A 15,814-nucleotide genomic window follows, 5' to 3' on the forward strand; every position below is an offset into this window, starting at 1 on the left:
CTGCGTCTCCGGAGCATGGTGTCTGAAACGGGAGAGGCCACGACAGTGAGAGACCCACGTAGAGCAAAAAAAAAAAAAAAAGAGCCTTTCTTGCCAAATCATAGTAAAAGCATATTTTCTATTTACCCCATTGTCTTTCTGAGTCATAGTGTGATGCCACCAACAGCCATTCTTCCATGCCTTTTGGCAGTAATATGGATGGGGCATTTAGTTCAAGTCTCCCTTATTTAGTTTCTTTCTCATTACATTCAGGTTACCTCACTTGAAACAACAAGCCACACATTTTCATTAAGATTTTTCTCTCTCCAGCAGACCAAAATCAACACATTCCCATGTAGTTTACATGTTAAAATTCTCTTCTCCTGACAAAAACTCACAGATAGAAATGTTATAACAATAAGAGATTTTCTAATTGCTCTCTCCCTTTTATTCTGAATTTTCTAGGGATTGCCAGGAGAACACGGTATCCCAGGAAAACAAGGCATTAAGGGAGAAAAGGTATAGCTTCCGTTTCACTCACTTTGTATATTAAGTAGCTGGGTAGGAGGAAGAGACAGACAGACGGTCATAAGGACACTGAGGGAGTGAAAGGACAAGACAGGGCAGCTGGGATTGTGCAGGAGATAGATGTTCGCATAAACTATGGCATGAGTGTCATCCCTGGACACAGGGGCAGCCCGGGTTATGGCACTGAAAATGCAATGTGACAAAATGAACTGCCTTAGAGTTGAAGATCTCAGGACTCAAAAAACCTGTTTCAGGCTCAGCTAACAACTCAGGTGTAGACCTAAGAAGTCTCAATCTCTCAGGACCTGTTTCTTGATGTCTACATGGAAATAGTATTTTAGTACTGAACCATTACTTGGGAATAACTTAAAGAAAACATAAAGGTCATCTAAAGAACTATATGAATAGATTTTTATATTGTTTGCATATTTATTTATACACATACATACATTTCATGATACTGTAAACCTACTGTAACATAGCTCACCGCAAGATCTAGGTGCACTTAAGATAACAGAACCGTGTCCACGTGGATTGGACACTCAGTACATATAGTGGAATGAGTGAATGAATGGGTGAGAGAAGGCAGTGTGACTGGCTATGGTGACAACTTAATACTATGGAAACTGCTGCCTCTACACATCCCACCATGAACCTGAGTGATGAAGTGAGAATCTTACCTTGTTCCCTCAGGGAGACCCAGGTGGGATTGTAGGGCCTCCTGGACTTCCAGGTCCAAAAGGTGAGGCTGGTCCTCCAGGAAAAAGCCTGCCAGGGGAACCAGTAAGTACCAATCCTTTTACTAACATTTCCTTTGCAAGTTGATTAATTACTGTTTGTGTGTTCCCAGTTTCAGATCACAGGCCTAGGAATGTTTAGGTCTGCAGAAAAAGTATTCATCTTATTCTTTAGATCAGAGGTCTAATCTTTTTGGAAATTTGATGCAAGCAAAGGGCTCTCATCTGAAGAAAATGCACATACATGCACCATTTTTCATACAATTTTGGGAGATTCATAGGTGCCCCTGAAGCTTCTGCAGGGACTATTTAGGGATTTATGAAACCTAGTAAGGTATGCTAGTTTTAAACCATAAACCTTCCTTGGACAATATCTTAAAACAGAAGAACTTCCTGAAATTTCCCTTCTAGAGGCTCTGCATATATAGCCATAGGTGGTCATCTTTAAAAAATGTCCTTGTGGCCTGGGCTAATCCCAGGACATAGAAAACTGGATAGCTGGAAAATCCAACCCATATGCCTGTTTCATCTGCCTTTTATTCTCATCCCCTTTGACCTTTTATATGAATAGTAATAAATAGTTCTCAATATCAGATGCCTCCTTTTAAAGATGAAAACATCTTATATTTTAAAGTAACTACACAAAATCTATAGCCTAGTGAAATTTGTGTTCCCTCTTCCTTACTATTTTACAGAAACGGTTTATTCAAAAAAGATGAAGAGCAATGAAATATTTTTGAGTTATGACTTCTAAGATGTAATTAAACTTTTTAGGAAAAGAAATGTATTCACTTCCTTTTCTCTTCTTTCTCTTTTAGGGATTAGATGGAAATCCTGGAGCACCTGGTCCGCGAGGGCCAAAGGTAAAAATATCATAGATAATTTTTAAAGAATCAATAATTAACGAAATATAACTGGAAAATCCATGTCCCTTGAGCCTCACACTAACAGAAGCATCTAATTGCACAGGGAGAAAGAGGACTGCCAGGTATCCACGGCTCCCCAGGTGACATAGGCCCCCCAGGGATAGGAATTCCTGGCCGAACTGTAAGTGAAATTCAATCAAGTTTTTGAAACCCTGTTGACCCAATGTTGTGAAATAAAATCCAGCAACAAATTTGAATACGGAGAAAAGAGTGAAATGGTCAGAGGAGATAAAAAAAGTGCTAGTCAGAGAGCAAGAATTAATGGGCATTGTGGTTATATCCTAAGCACAGAAGGTACCCACTGTTTATTGACTTACAGTTGCTAATCACACATACACTGATTTTGAATTAGAACAAGTTATTTAACACTTTATTCCTCCATTCTATATATTTAGAAGTACAAATGAGTGTAAGATTATGAGAATGCCCAATATTAGGATATTATATATTACTGTTTGTATTTAATTAGAATAAAATGAAAAGTTACTTTTAAAGTGAATGGAGTGCCTATAAATGAGATGATATCAAAAATCTCTATGTAATATCTTAGAGAAGAGAGAATAGAGATAGTTTTTGATAGTTAAGCCAAATAATAGAAAGTTTTTTGACGTGTTTTAGCTATAAGGGTAATAATGATAATAATGACCATTGTATGCATACCTGTGGACCAAATAGCAGTAAGAGATAAAACTTTTTATTTACTATGAAAAAAGATAAAAGATTTTGGGACAAGAAAAGTGAAATAGATGGTTATCCCAAAGACATTAATTTGGGGATTGGCCTTGAAATGAAACTATCGTGAGAGGTAAAAGAAGATGTAAATAGTGAATGGTTATATTGTGTGTGGCTGGTGTTTGATTTTCCAGGGTGAGAATATAAAGACCACTGGAGATGGGAGATTAAACAAAGTAAAAAAGTAGGTCAGGAAATTATTAGGGGAGTGAAGGAGGTTGAAGCGAAAAATAAACCAACAAACCAAAAATAACTTAAGCACACAGTATAAATAGAAAGGAAGCAAAATGAATTTGACAAAATGAATATTTATTTAAATGACGAAATGAATATTTATTTAAAAGTGAGAAGGGAAAAGGCAATGAGCAGGTAGTGAAGCCAGGTGCTGAGACCCCAGCTCTTTACTCACCCAGGTGATCAGTCAGCTCCTCATCCAGGGGTCCACGGTCATGAGATAGGGATGGATCTGTCATCATTAGGTTCACTGATAATCTCCCAGCCTCATTTTAGTTACCCCAAATTCCAGTTTTCTAGCATAGAAAAGAATAACTGAAGTTTTATTTCCAGTTCCCATCACTGAACACTGGTTCTGGCAATTTCTTCAGAGAAATGACTCCCAGTAAAAAAGCAGGAAGGAAAGAAAGCCCCAAGCCGGTTACCCTGTGGCCGGCCAGTGTCTAGCAGACAGAACTTGGGCGTGTTGTTTGTGCGCCCGTGAGTGGGCAGGGACCAATGGCGGGCTCGGGGGCGGCCCAGGCGTCTGAACACAGTTACGGTGGTGCTTCCAGCACTGCATCTGGCCAGGTGTTCACCTGCCACCCAGAACTCTGGGCCAGCTTTGCAGAGAGTTTTCAGAGTGTGCAGGGTGGCAAGCCCTGTTGTCCACTATGTAAATTACAGTACTTGGCCCTTTATCCCACTTGGGTAATATATGGACATTCCCAGCAGAATTCTGATCACTGAATCTCCTTCTATTCAGGGCTCCCAAGGCCCAGCTGGAGAGCCAGGGATTCAGGTACGCTACTTAACCAAGTTATCTGGCACAGCAAATCCATCTTGCTGACTCAGGGGGGGATGGGGGCAATTACTAAAAGACTATCCTTATAAGTAACTATTTTCCCCTTTTCCAGGGTCCTCGAGGTCTCCCTGGGTTGCCAGGAGCTCCAGGAACCCCAGGGAATGATGTAAGGACAGTTTTTACCTACGTCCCTTCTCCCCCACACCTGTCTTAATCTGAACCTGTACCGAGGTGCAAAGATTTGAACATGCTGCTTCTGTTTTCAGGGAGCTCCTGGGAGGGATGGAAAGCCAGGTCTGCCAGGCCCCCCAGGTGACCCGGTATGTTGACAGACTGTGCCTGATTTATGTATGTATCTTTAATGCACCCAGAAGCCAAACAGCCTACCAAGCAAGTTTTGCTGTCCAAACTAATTAGAATGCTCAGTGACTGCTTAGTGATTTTGTTTAGCCCCATTTTTTTGTAGAGGGGAAAAAAATTCAAGCTACATCAGCATTTTTGTGTGTGTGACGAATACTTATTTCCTGAGGGTGTAATTCAGCTGTACAATTTTTGCCCCAAGCTGAACCTTGGTGTATAATGTCTCAATCCCATGGAAAATTGAGTTAAAACACATAGCCACAGATTCTATTCTTTCTAATGCTAGTGACACTGAATTTCATTTTCCTAAATGAAAGTTTGCAGGTAAGTTTCCCACAATATGGTACATATCTATTGATTTGGTGGCTTTAAGAATGCTGAAATGGTTAAATTACAAAACTGGCTTGAGTAGGCTTTTCAGAATAGGTTTAGGCACTAAATGGGTGTTCCAAAGTTTTATTTTAGGTTAAACCTTGCTTTGAGTGACAGTGAAATCCCTTTAAATAGCCTCCAAATTGGCAGTTATAATTTAAGAAGCCATATGGTATATGACATCGTATTAAGAATTCTGTATAATAAAACCCAAATCTGGCCTCTCGGTTCTGAGTCTCACAAATCCTCCTACACAGTTTGAGCCTCATGTGCCATTTATAAGTTACATGCAGAGGCGTATCTTGGCCTTTAACTCCCTCACTGAGTGAATCATGTGTGTATATGTATTGACTGGGAACCTTTAAAGCATTACTGGGGTTTACGGTGTCTCTCTGAAAGGACGCTTTAAGACACGAGGCCAAAGCACTGCCCGAGTCCTGTATCTGTTTCTGGATAGGAAACATCATGTTGGCCAACCATCCTGATGGTGAGGCTCTTCTAAGCCCTACCATTTGTCACCATGGTGACAAATCTCAGCTGGCCTGGTGTTTTGAGGGAAAATATCTATGTTCATTATGTTTGTATCGTATTGTGTGCCTGTATATGTATAATTACATGTATTGGGGGGTTTTTTTCTCCTTATCCACAGATTGCACTTCCTCTCTTGGGAGACATTGGGGCCTTGTTCAAGGTACTCTGTGGCTATGTAAGAAATTATGTGTTAACTTCCGGGAAAAATCAAAAAGGAAATCTTTATGAGAATTTGAGTTAATTGCTTAGCCTGAATTAAAATTCAATTTCTTAATGGCAGAACATCTTTCAGATAGAAAAAGGAACACATATCTGTAAGTGTCTAGTGCCACTTATACTAATTCCCCACTCTTTTCTTTCCCAGCCTCTCATTTTGGGTGTGGAGGAACAGGGGGGCAGGGGAGGAGGTGGTAGTTCTGAGATGAGCTGCAGGAGAGGAATGGTGTCATCAGCACCCTTGAGTAGATGTTCTCTCTCTGCAGCAATAGCTTTCTCTTAATGGTGTTTACCCACCCAGGCTCATCACTGTGAAACCCAGTCCTCCTCACAGTGTCTGCCCTGGCCAGTCCAGGATGGAAAACAATGCTACTCAATAAACAGCTAGCTTGCAAGGCTGAGTTTTTATGTCATGGGATTTTACAAAGTGAGTTACAAAATTGCATAGCTGACAATTGCCCTAACACCTGTGACTCTGTTAAATAAAAATGATCTCTACCTATTATCCACCTCACAGGGAATTAATCTTGCTACCGTTTTTTTTCTCTAATACTTTCCTCTATTTTATTTATAAAACAGATGGGGGGAGGCTTGATAATGGGACACCTGGAGGTTGTGTATTTGCATGTTTCTCTGTGGAATGCTAAGACTGAACCCAAATGAAAGTCTGTCCCTTTATATTCCACTCAAACCTCATGTGTCGTATCTGTCAATGTATGAATGGACAGTATATTTGTACACACGCACACGAGCTATGTGTGTGTATATGTGATCTATTTTATATTCCCAGCATTTAACTCAATGGTTCCTGCAATGACTTACTCAATAGTAGGCAGGCAGGAATATTTGTTGAATTGAATTCACAAGACTAGAATTCTAGTAAATATATTTGTCAGGTGAGAAAGGTTTTGAGAATAGTATATGAATATAAATGTAAATGTAGATATAAATATATAGAGGGGGGTTTTAAGACTTTCAAAAGCCAACATTTTCTCATAAGTCAGAAAATAGGGGCTTCCCTGGTGACGCAGTGGTTGAGAATCTACCTGCTAATGCGGGGGACACGGGTTCGAGCCCTGGTCTGGGAAGATCCCACATGCCGCAGAGCAACTAGGCCCATGAGCCACAACTACTGAGCCTGCGCGTCTGGAGCCTGTGCTCCGCAACAAGAGAGACCGCGATAGTGAGAGGTCCGCGCACTGGGATGAAGAGTGGCCCCCGCTTGCCACGACTAGAGAAAGCCCTCGCACAGAAACGAAGACCCAACACAGCCCTAAATTAATTAATTAATTAAGAAAAAAGAAGAGTAAATCCTATTTTAAAAAAATAGTATTTATGGGGGCTTCAGGAGGATCTTATGTTTACTGAGTTATGATTACATGCCAGGCAACACACTGCTTTACTTATATCATCTCACTTAACCTGAGCAAGAATCCTATGAGTTCAGGCTGTGGAGTTTCGCATTCTGTACACAAGAGACCTAAATTCTGAGGAGTTAATTTAAGTACCTTGCTCAGAGTCACACAGCCAGTAAGTGCGACATTAACGCAGGAGTGCAGGTCCTCAGACTGTCAGTCTCATGTTCTCTATGAGGGCAGTGATGTTGGAAACGGCAGGATTGTAGGAGTTATATCATTCCGGAACAGTTAGGGCTCTTTAAGGATCAAAAAAAATTATTGACTATCCTGATAGGATGTGGGGCAGCTCCCACTACAGACAAAAAGACTGCAAACAGGCTCTGACAGGGAAAAGAACCAGGGCTCCGATGGCCTCAGACATGGAAGTAGTCAACAGTTTCACCAGGGCAGCATCCCCTTAATAAATTTCCTTGCCGGGGTCCAGACCCAGCATCACCTCATGGAGGTTCTGAGTGTCAGGGGAGCCAGTTGGCAAGAGGTGAGCAGGACTGCTGACTGACAGTCCCAGCATGCTGTATTCAGTAGAAGAGAAGCATGTAGTTCCCCAAAGCATACGGGAATTTTAATCCTAATCCTGTCACCCAGTACATTAAGGGTCCCACTCTGTCTTAAAGTCTTTAGCGAACTTGATCGTCCTGCTTTGTTTCCAAAAACTGTGTTTGAATAAAGCGTTGAAAAGAACTGACGTATTTCCCAGCCCGAATGATGTATACCTTCAAAGACCTTCCTCCAGGTTAATCTGTGTATCAGTCCTTCTTTGAACGATCTCGTGTATTAGCTAATAACTGATGCGTCTTTATCCTCTCCGTGAGAAAAATCTTAAAAGATATTTTTTCCAGAACCTTAATGAAATCCACTTTTCCTTCATTTACCATTCTAGTTACTCTAACCTAAAGAAGATGAGGTCAGTTTGAAATGACTCTAGAAAATCCTATTGACTTGTAATTATTTCCATTTTTTATGTTTTATTAAAACAATCATGAAACTACCACAACATTGTAAATCAGCTATACTTCAATAAAAATCAATTGAATAATCCATCCTAAAATGTTACTTATATACAAAGTAGAAATAGACCCACAGACATGGAAAACAAACTTATGGTTACCAAAGGGGAAACAGGGGAAGGGATAAATTAGGAGTTTGGGATTAACATATGAGCACTACTGTATGCAATAGGTAACCAACAAAGACCTACTGTAGCACAGGGAACCATGCTCAATATTTTGCAATAAGCTATAAGGGAAAAGAATCTGAAAATAATATATGTATGTATGTATAACTGAATCACTTTGCCATTTACCTGAATTAACACAACATTGTGAATCAACTATACTCCAGCAAAAAAGCAATCAATGGAATAATCCATTCTAAAATGTTACTATGTATTGATATGCCATGTTATAATGTCTACAGATACAGTAGACATTGTTTATACTTTTTGAAATATGGAAAGCTTTTTGGTTCTCTGAAGTCCTCAAGCGTCTCTGCCTTCACAGTTTTTCAGATTTAGTAGGGGTGGTTCTACAAAAATGTATGTGTTTCTTAACTCCTGTACCAGCACATTAGTTCAGTGGAATGATCCTAGTGGCAAAATTAGTTTGGGAAACTTTGCACATCCCAACTCCTTCTCATGTATTCCAGCTCTAAGAAGGACAACCACAAAGAGAACTGTTCTGACCCAGCATTTCTTAGGCAAATTGCCTCAGAACCTTTTCAGTATCATACAAATTAGTCTTCCATGGAGCATATGTTTGGAAATCAAACTTGTGCCGATATACACTGGGTCAAAACTGTTGAACTTCATGGGCTTTCTTGCCAGCTTCCCATCAATGGCAAGCTTCCATTCCCTCTTCATGTGTAAGGATTCTTCCCTTTGGTTAAAAAGATGGAGGAATTGAGGCGTAGATTGTCCTACCTTTGGTCAATTGTTAAATTTAAGCTGTCTCCCCCACTCAGTAGTCCCTATTTTATGCCGTTCCTGATCATATTTTTATAACAGTTTATTTAAAAATAAGCCTCTGTAGGCTTTATGTGATAAGAATTTATCTTGTGAGCTCAGATACCTAAATTGAAGCCTTTGCAGACCAGCTAAATATTACAGAGAAGGCGATGGAAAGGTGATTCCACTTATATTTCCTATCTGCACGTGGATTTGACTTAGAAGTCAAGTCCCAGTCGCTCAAATAATTGTTTCCCACATGAGTGTTTCCCCTAACAAATAAAAGGTTAGTAAGCTGTGTTTAGGGTTCTCCAACTGATTGGGCTCTCAAAAGGGGAAATCCTTTCTTCACAGCTTTTCTTTCTTGCTTTCTTTCTTTCTTGCTTTCTTGCTTTCTTGCTTTCTTTCTTCCTTCCTTTCTTCCTTCCTTCCTTCCTTCCTTCCTTCCTTCCTTCCTTTCTTTCTTCCTTCCTTCCTTTCTTTCTTTCTTTCTTATGATTTATGCTATTGGTTTTATGAGCTCTGTAATCTTGCTGGTTATTCCAAACTTTATTGCCACCTCCCTTTTTAAACATGCTGCTAAGCAACTGAAACCCTGTGTTCTTGACTTATGAGTTTATCTTTTAAAATAGTTTTTGCCTCCCCAAAAGTAGTCTTTCAAATTGAATAAATTAAGTTTCTGAAAGTAGAATGACATAGCAATGGCTATCACTCAACTCTCACAAAAGTTCAAATAGAAGTTCAAGCCCAATCAATGAATAATGAATCTCCAGTGACCTTATCTCTATCTTCATTAGAACTTCTGTGGCAACTGCCAAGCCAGTGTCCCTGGGCTGAAAAGCAGCAAAGGAGAAGAAGCAGGCACTGGTGAGCCTGGACAGTTTGATTCTGTAGCCCAGAAGGTAAGAAGGGGGCTAAGTGTTGGTGGACCCTGGAGGTGACACATGATGCCTTCTCTCAGCTGTGACTGTTCTGTCCTCTAGGGTGATGTAGGGCCACGAGGTCCTCCAGGAGTCCCAGGCAGAGAGGGACCAAAGGTAAGAAAGTCTCTCCTCTGTGCAACCTTTAATTCAGGGTAAAAAAAAGAAATACATTTTAAAATACAGTCCTTTTTCTAAAAATATTTTGGAAAAGTGGGGTAAAAGCCATTTGCAGATGTCATTTATTTTTTTCCCCCGATTCTGTCCAAATGACATGCCCCAAGTGTCCTGAGAAGAGATATGTTCATTTTCCCAAAAGATGACAAAATGACTGAGTGTACTAACTAAATGTATTGTGTCTCTAGGGGAGCAAAGGAGAGCGAGGCTACCCCGGGATACGTGGGGAGAAAGGCAATGAGGTAAAAGGCTTTTCTCTGATCATGCAGCCCTACGGTTGATTCCTTCCATGTGACACAACAAAAGGACATCAATTTTCCTATATCTCATGTTTGATGCTAAACAAATAGAAACAAAGACAGCGCGCACTGGGATGAAGAGTGGCCCCCGCTTGCCACGACTAGAGAAAGCCCTCGCACAGAAACGAAGACCCAACACAGCCCTAAATTAATTAATTAATTAAGAAAAAAGAAGAGTAAATCCTATTTTAAAAAAATAGTATTTATGGGGGCTTCAGGAGGATCTTATGTTTACTGAGTTATGATTACATGCCAGGCAACACACTGCTTTACTTATATCATCTCACTTAACCTGAGCAAGAATCCTATGAGTTCAGGCTGTGGAGTTTCGCATTCTGTACACAAGAGACCTAAATTCTGAGGAGTTAATTTAAGTACCTTGCTCAGAGTCACACAGCCAGTAAGTGCGACATTAACGCAGGAGTGCAGGTCCTCAGACTGTCAGTCTCATGTTCTCTATGAGGGCAGTGATGTTGGAAACGGCAGGATTGTAGGAGTTATATCATTCCGGAACAGTTAGGGCTCTTTAAGGATCAAAAAAAATTATTGACTATCCTGATAGGATGTGGGGCAGCTCCCACTACAGACAAAAAGACTGCAAACAGGCTCTGACAGGGAAAAGAACCAGGGCTCCGATGGCCTCAGACATGGAAGTAGTCAACAGTTTCACCAGGGCAGCATCCCCTTAATAAATTTCCTTGCCGGGGTCCAGACCCAGCATCACCTCATGGAGGTTCTGAGTGTCAGGGGAGCCAGTTGGCAAGAGGTGAGCAGGACTGCTGACTGACAGTCCCAGCATGCTGTATTCAGTAGAAGAGAAGCATGTAGTTCCCCAAAGCATACGGGAATTTTAATCCTAATCCTGTCACCCAGTACATTAAGGGTCCCACTCTGTCTTAAAGTCTTTAGCGAACTTGATCGTCCTGCTTTGTTTCCAAAAACTGTGTTTGAATAAAGCGTTGAAAAGAACTGACGTATTTCCCAGCCCGAATGATGTATACCTTCAAAGACCTTCCTCCAGGTTAATCTGTGTATCAGTCCTTCTTTGAACGATCTCGTGTATTAGCTAATAACTGATGCGTCTTTATCCTCTCCGTGAGAAAAATCTTAAAAGATATTTTTTCCAGAACCTTAATGAAATCCACTTTTCCTTCATTTACCATTCTAGTTACTCTAACCTAAAGAAGATGAGGTCAGTTTGAAATGACTCTAGAAAATCCTATTGACTTGTAATTATTTCCATTTTTTATGTTTTATTAAAACAATCATGAAACTACCACAACATTGTAAATCAGCTATACTTCAATAAAAATCAATTGAATAATCCATCCTAAAATGTTACTTATATACAAAGTAGAAATAGACCCACAGACATGGAAAACAAACTTATGGTTACCAAAGGGGAAACAGGGGAAGGGATAAATTAGGAGTTTGGGATTAACATATGAGCACTACTGTATGCAATAGGTAACCAACAAAGACCTACTGTAGCACAGGGAACCATGCTCAATATTTTGCAATAAGCTATAAGGGAAAAGAATCTGAAAATAATATATGTATGTATGTATAACTGAATCACTTTGCCATTTACCTGAATTAACACAACATTGTGAATCAACTATACTCCAGCAAAAAAGCAATCAATGGAATAATCCATTCTAAAATGTTACTATGTATTGATATGCCATGTTATAATGTCTACAGATACAGTAGACATTGTTTATACTTTTTGAAATATGGAAAGCTTTTTGGTTCTCTGAAGTCCTCAAGCGTCTCTGCCTTCACAGTTTTTCAGATTTAGTAGGGGTGGTTCTACAAAAATGTATGTGTTTCTTAACTCCTGTACCAGCACATTAGTTCAGTGGAATGATCCTAGTGGCAAAATTAGTTTGGGAAACTTTGCACATCCCAACTCCTTCTCATGTATTCCAGCTCTAAGAAGGACAACCACAAAGAGAACTGTTCTGACCCAGCATTTCTTAGGCAAATTGCCTCAGAACCTTTTCAGTATCATACAAATTAGTCTTCCATGGAGCATATGTTTGGAAATCAAACTTGTGCCGATATACACTGGGTCAAAACTGTTGAACTTCATGGGCTTTCTTGCCAGCTTCCCATCAATGGCAAGCTTCCATTCCCTCTTCATGTGTAAGGATTCTTCCCTTTGGTTAAAAAGATGGAGGAATTGAGGCGTAGATTGTCCTACCTTTGGTCAATTGTTAAATTTAAGCTGTCTCCCCCACTCAGTAGTCCCTATTTTATGCCGTTCCTGATCATATTTTTATAACAGTTTATTTAAAAATAAGCCTCTGTAGGCTTTATGTGATAAGAATTTATCTTGTGAGCTCAGATACCTAAATTGAAGCCTTTGCAGACCAGCTAAATATTACAGAGAAGGCGATGGAAAGGTGATTCCACTTATATTTCCTATCTGCACGTGGATTTGACTTAGAAGTCAAGTCCCAGTCGCTCAAATAATTGTTTCCCACATGAGTGTTTCCCCTAACAAATAAAAGGTTAGTAAGCTGTGTTTAGGGTTCTCCAACTGATTGGGCTCTCAAAAGGGGAAATCCTTTCTTCACAGCTTTTCTTTCTTGCTTTCTTTCTTTCTTGCTTTCTTGCTTTCTTGCTTTCTTTCTTCCTTCCTTTCTTCCTTCCTTCCTTCCTTCCTTCCTTCCTTCCTTCCTTTCTTTCTTCCTTCCTTCCTTTCTTTCTTTCTTTCTTATGATTTATGCTATTGGTTTTATGAGCTCTGTAATCTTGCTGGTTATTCCAAACTTTATTGCCACCTCCCTTTTTAAACATGCTGCTAAGCAACTGAAACCCTGTGTTCTTGACTTATGAGTTTATCTTTTAAAATAGTTTTTGCCTCCCCAAAAGTAGTCTTTCAAATTGAATAAATTAAGTTTCTGAAAGTAGAATGACATAGCAATGGCTATCACTCAACTCTCACAAAAGTTCAAATAGAAGTTCAAGCCCAATCAATGAATAATGAATCTCCAGTGACCTTATCTCTATCTTCATTAGAACTTCTGTGGCAACTGCCAAGCCAGTGTCCCTGGGCTGAAAAGCAGCAAAGGAGAAGAAGCAGGCACTGGTGAGCCTGGACAGTTTGATTCTGTAGCCCAGAAGGTAAGAAGGGGGCTAAGTGTTGGTGGACCCTGGAGGTGACACATGATGCCTTCTCTCAGCTGTGACTGTTCTGTCCTCTAGGGTGATGTAGGGCCACGAGGTCCTCCAGGAGTCCCAGGCAGAGAGGGACCAAAGGTAAGAAAGTCTCTCCTCTGTGCAACCTTTAATTCAGGGTAAAAAAAAGAAATACATTTTAAAATACAGTCCTTTTTCTAAAAATATTTTGGAAAAGTGGGGTAAAAGCCATTTGCAGATGTCATTTATTTTTTTCCCCCGATTCTGTCCAAATGACATGCCCCAAGTGTCCTGAGAAGAGATATGTTCATTTTCCCAAAAGATGACAAAATGACTGAGTGTACTAACTAAATGTATTGTGTCTCTAGGGGAGCAAAGGAGAGCGAGGCTACCCCGGGATACGTGGGGAGAAAGGCAATGAGGTAAAAGGCTTTTCTCTGATCATGCAGCCCTACGGTTGATTCCTTCCATGTGACACAACAAAAGGACATCAATTTTCCTATATCTCATGTTTGATGCTAAACAAATAGAAACAAAGACAGGTTTTTTCCAAATGTTAACACATTTTAAATAATACGTTGATGCTTATTTTCAGTGATCCAGTTTTTGAGACAAGGGAATTCAAACACAAAGTTAAATATCAGTTACTACGTTTCTGTTTTCTCATAGCAGGTAACAATTCCAGCTCTCTCAAGATAAAAGCAAGAAGAAAGAGGGAAAGGAGATTTACTGAAAAGAATCCCAAAGTAGCTCATAGAATTGAAGGAATAGTTAGCAACCAGCCTAGGGATAGGGCAGCTCCAGAACTCAGCAGAACTTCCCTGGGCCGCTGCTGTAACATGACTCAGTTTCAGTGACCTTGGTTTGTTTGTATCTCTGCTCAACTTTCAAACTCTTGGGAGGAAGAAAAAAAAAAACTATCAAATGGGTCTGCTTGGACTGGTTTAAACCAGCTGCCCACCCTCCCACTAAGGTTCAAAGTCAAATGTGCTCTTGAGATGGTGGCATAATTTTCTGACTCTCAGCCACACTGATGCTCAGGATAGCATTCTTTCCTGCATAATTCACATGAACTCTTAGAAAAACCAATCAGGATGATGAATTCTTGTTAGTTTAAACAGTTTTGATACTAATAATTCTTAATGAAAGTAAGTAAGCCATCTGGCATGTAGTAACCTTGATGTTAGTGCAGAAAATCAAAATGATATAAAGTAGATCTTTTTTTTGAGTTGGAGTTATATATTTCACATTATAAATTATCATCGTTGTTATTGTTTTTAATTAACATGGATTCTATTCAAGAAAACTGTGAGGATTGGGTTGTTTTTTTTCCGAGTTAAAAATTGAAGAGCAAAGAAATACAACATTTATTTTCATCTGGAAATAAAACAGTAAAGGCATTTTATTTTCTAAATAAGGAAGAGTTATTGAGCTTTTGCATCTTCATGCTCCACAGAAAGTTGCACTAAAGTACAAGCACAGTGTCTGATTTTAATAGTCTAACAGCTTTTAACTGCCTCGACTCAAGAAGTAGGTTTTAAAGGCAATTGAGAATGCAATAACAAAAAGATCGGGAAATAATTGGAATTCAGGTCTTTTCATAAGTGACTCTAAATTAAATTTATTAGAAGTTAACTTTTATTGATTCTTCAGAATCCTTAGCACTCCTGGTGAACTGAAATCCCTCCTTAATCACTATTTTAGTGTGCTTTTCCTTAAGTACACCTTGCTGGGTCTTTAACACAGCGTACACAGACTTTGCACAAGACACTTAGACAACTTCAGCTAGTTCAGGAGGAGATTCTCCACTGTTTCTTCACATCACATGAATAGTATGAATAAGCCTGAAGTAACATACTAGCTCAATTGGGCCTTTGGTGGGTAACGGGGCAATGCAGCTTGTCCCTCTCAGGCAGGTGAGAAATACTGAATATTATCTTGTCTTCACTTGGACTCAGATACTCCCTGAAATTTTAATTTGTTGATTTGTTTAAGTGAATGAAACTTTGCCCAAGAACATATGTATTTCCAGCTGGCCAATAAACTATACTATTTTAATATGCATATAATATCTAATTATACAAAATCTAAGATGTCTGTTCTACCCTTAGTGGAAAAGATGCAGAAGGACACCCTGTCTCTTTGAGGAATTCCCAATTATTATTTAATAATTATCCAATGGTCGATTTAATCCATTTGGGAACTTAAAGAGAGGAGTTGCCTTTCGGTTTATTGGTCTTACGAAAGTGACATTATCCTCAACAGTTTTTACAGGTGTTGTTTCACAATGCAAGGTAGCAAATTAGCAGATGCTGATAGAGCACAGACTTACCTCTCATAGTCAGAGGGAATTCTTGCTTGGAATACAGGTCTTTCTACAATATTTTAGAATAATAATTAATAGATAGGACATGAAAAATATTGTCAGCCGTAAGTTGTAGCAATGGAAAAATAAATATTCTTGGTAGCAACTGAGGTAGGACTTGCAAAATCGAAATATCAGAATAGGGAA

General features: G+C 39.6%; 1 protein-coding gene across 1 annotated transcript in view; it reads left to right on the plus strand.

Annotated features, from left to right (window-relative positions):
• The window catches only part of COL19A1 (collagen type XIX alpha 1 chain), a 381,858-nt gene that overhangs the window by 312,435 nt on the left and 53,609 nt on the right, over positions 1 to 15,814 (plus strand). The window contains exons 24-34 of the mRNA XM_007447208.1: positions 445 to 498; positions 1,201 to 1,290; positions 2,063 to 2,107; positions 2,214 to 2,291; positions 3,882 to 3,917; positions 4,033 to 4,086; positions 4,187 to 4,240; positions 5,302 to 5,343; positions 9,557 to 9,661; positions 9,743 to 9,796; positions 10,045 to 10,098. Of these exons, the coding sequence (XP_007447270.1) occupies positions 445 to 498; positions 1,201 to 1,290; positions 2,063 to 2,107; positions 2,214 to 2,291; positions 3,882 to 3,917; positions 4,033 to 4,086; positions 4,187 to 4,240; positions 5,302 to 5,343; positions 9,557 to 9,661; positions 9,743 to 9,796; positions 10,045 to 10,098 (666 nt within the window). The remainder of the gene's footprint in view (positions 1 to 444; positions 499 to 1,200; positions 1,291 to 2,062; positions 2,108 to 2,213; positions 2,292 to 3,881; positions 3,918 to 4,032; positions 4,087 to 4,186; positions 4,241 to 5,301; positions 5,344 to 9,556; positions 9,662 to 9,742; positions 9,797 to 10,044; positions 10,099 to 15,814) is intronic.

The sequence above is a fragment of the Lipotes vexillifer genome, unplaced genomic scaffold (genome assembly GCF_000442215.2).
Source record: "Lipotes vexillifer unplaced genomic scaffold, Lipotes_vexillifer_v1.1 scaffold1180, whole genome shotgun sequence".
Classification (NCBI taxonomy): domain Eukaryota; kingdom Metazoa; phylum Chordata; class Mammalia; order Artiodactyla; family Lipotidae; genus Lipotes; species Lipotes vexillifer.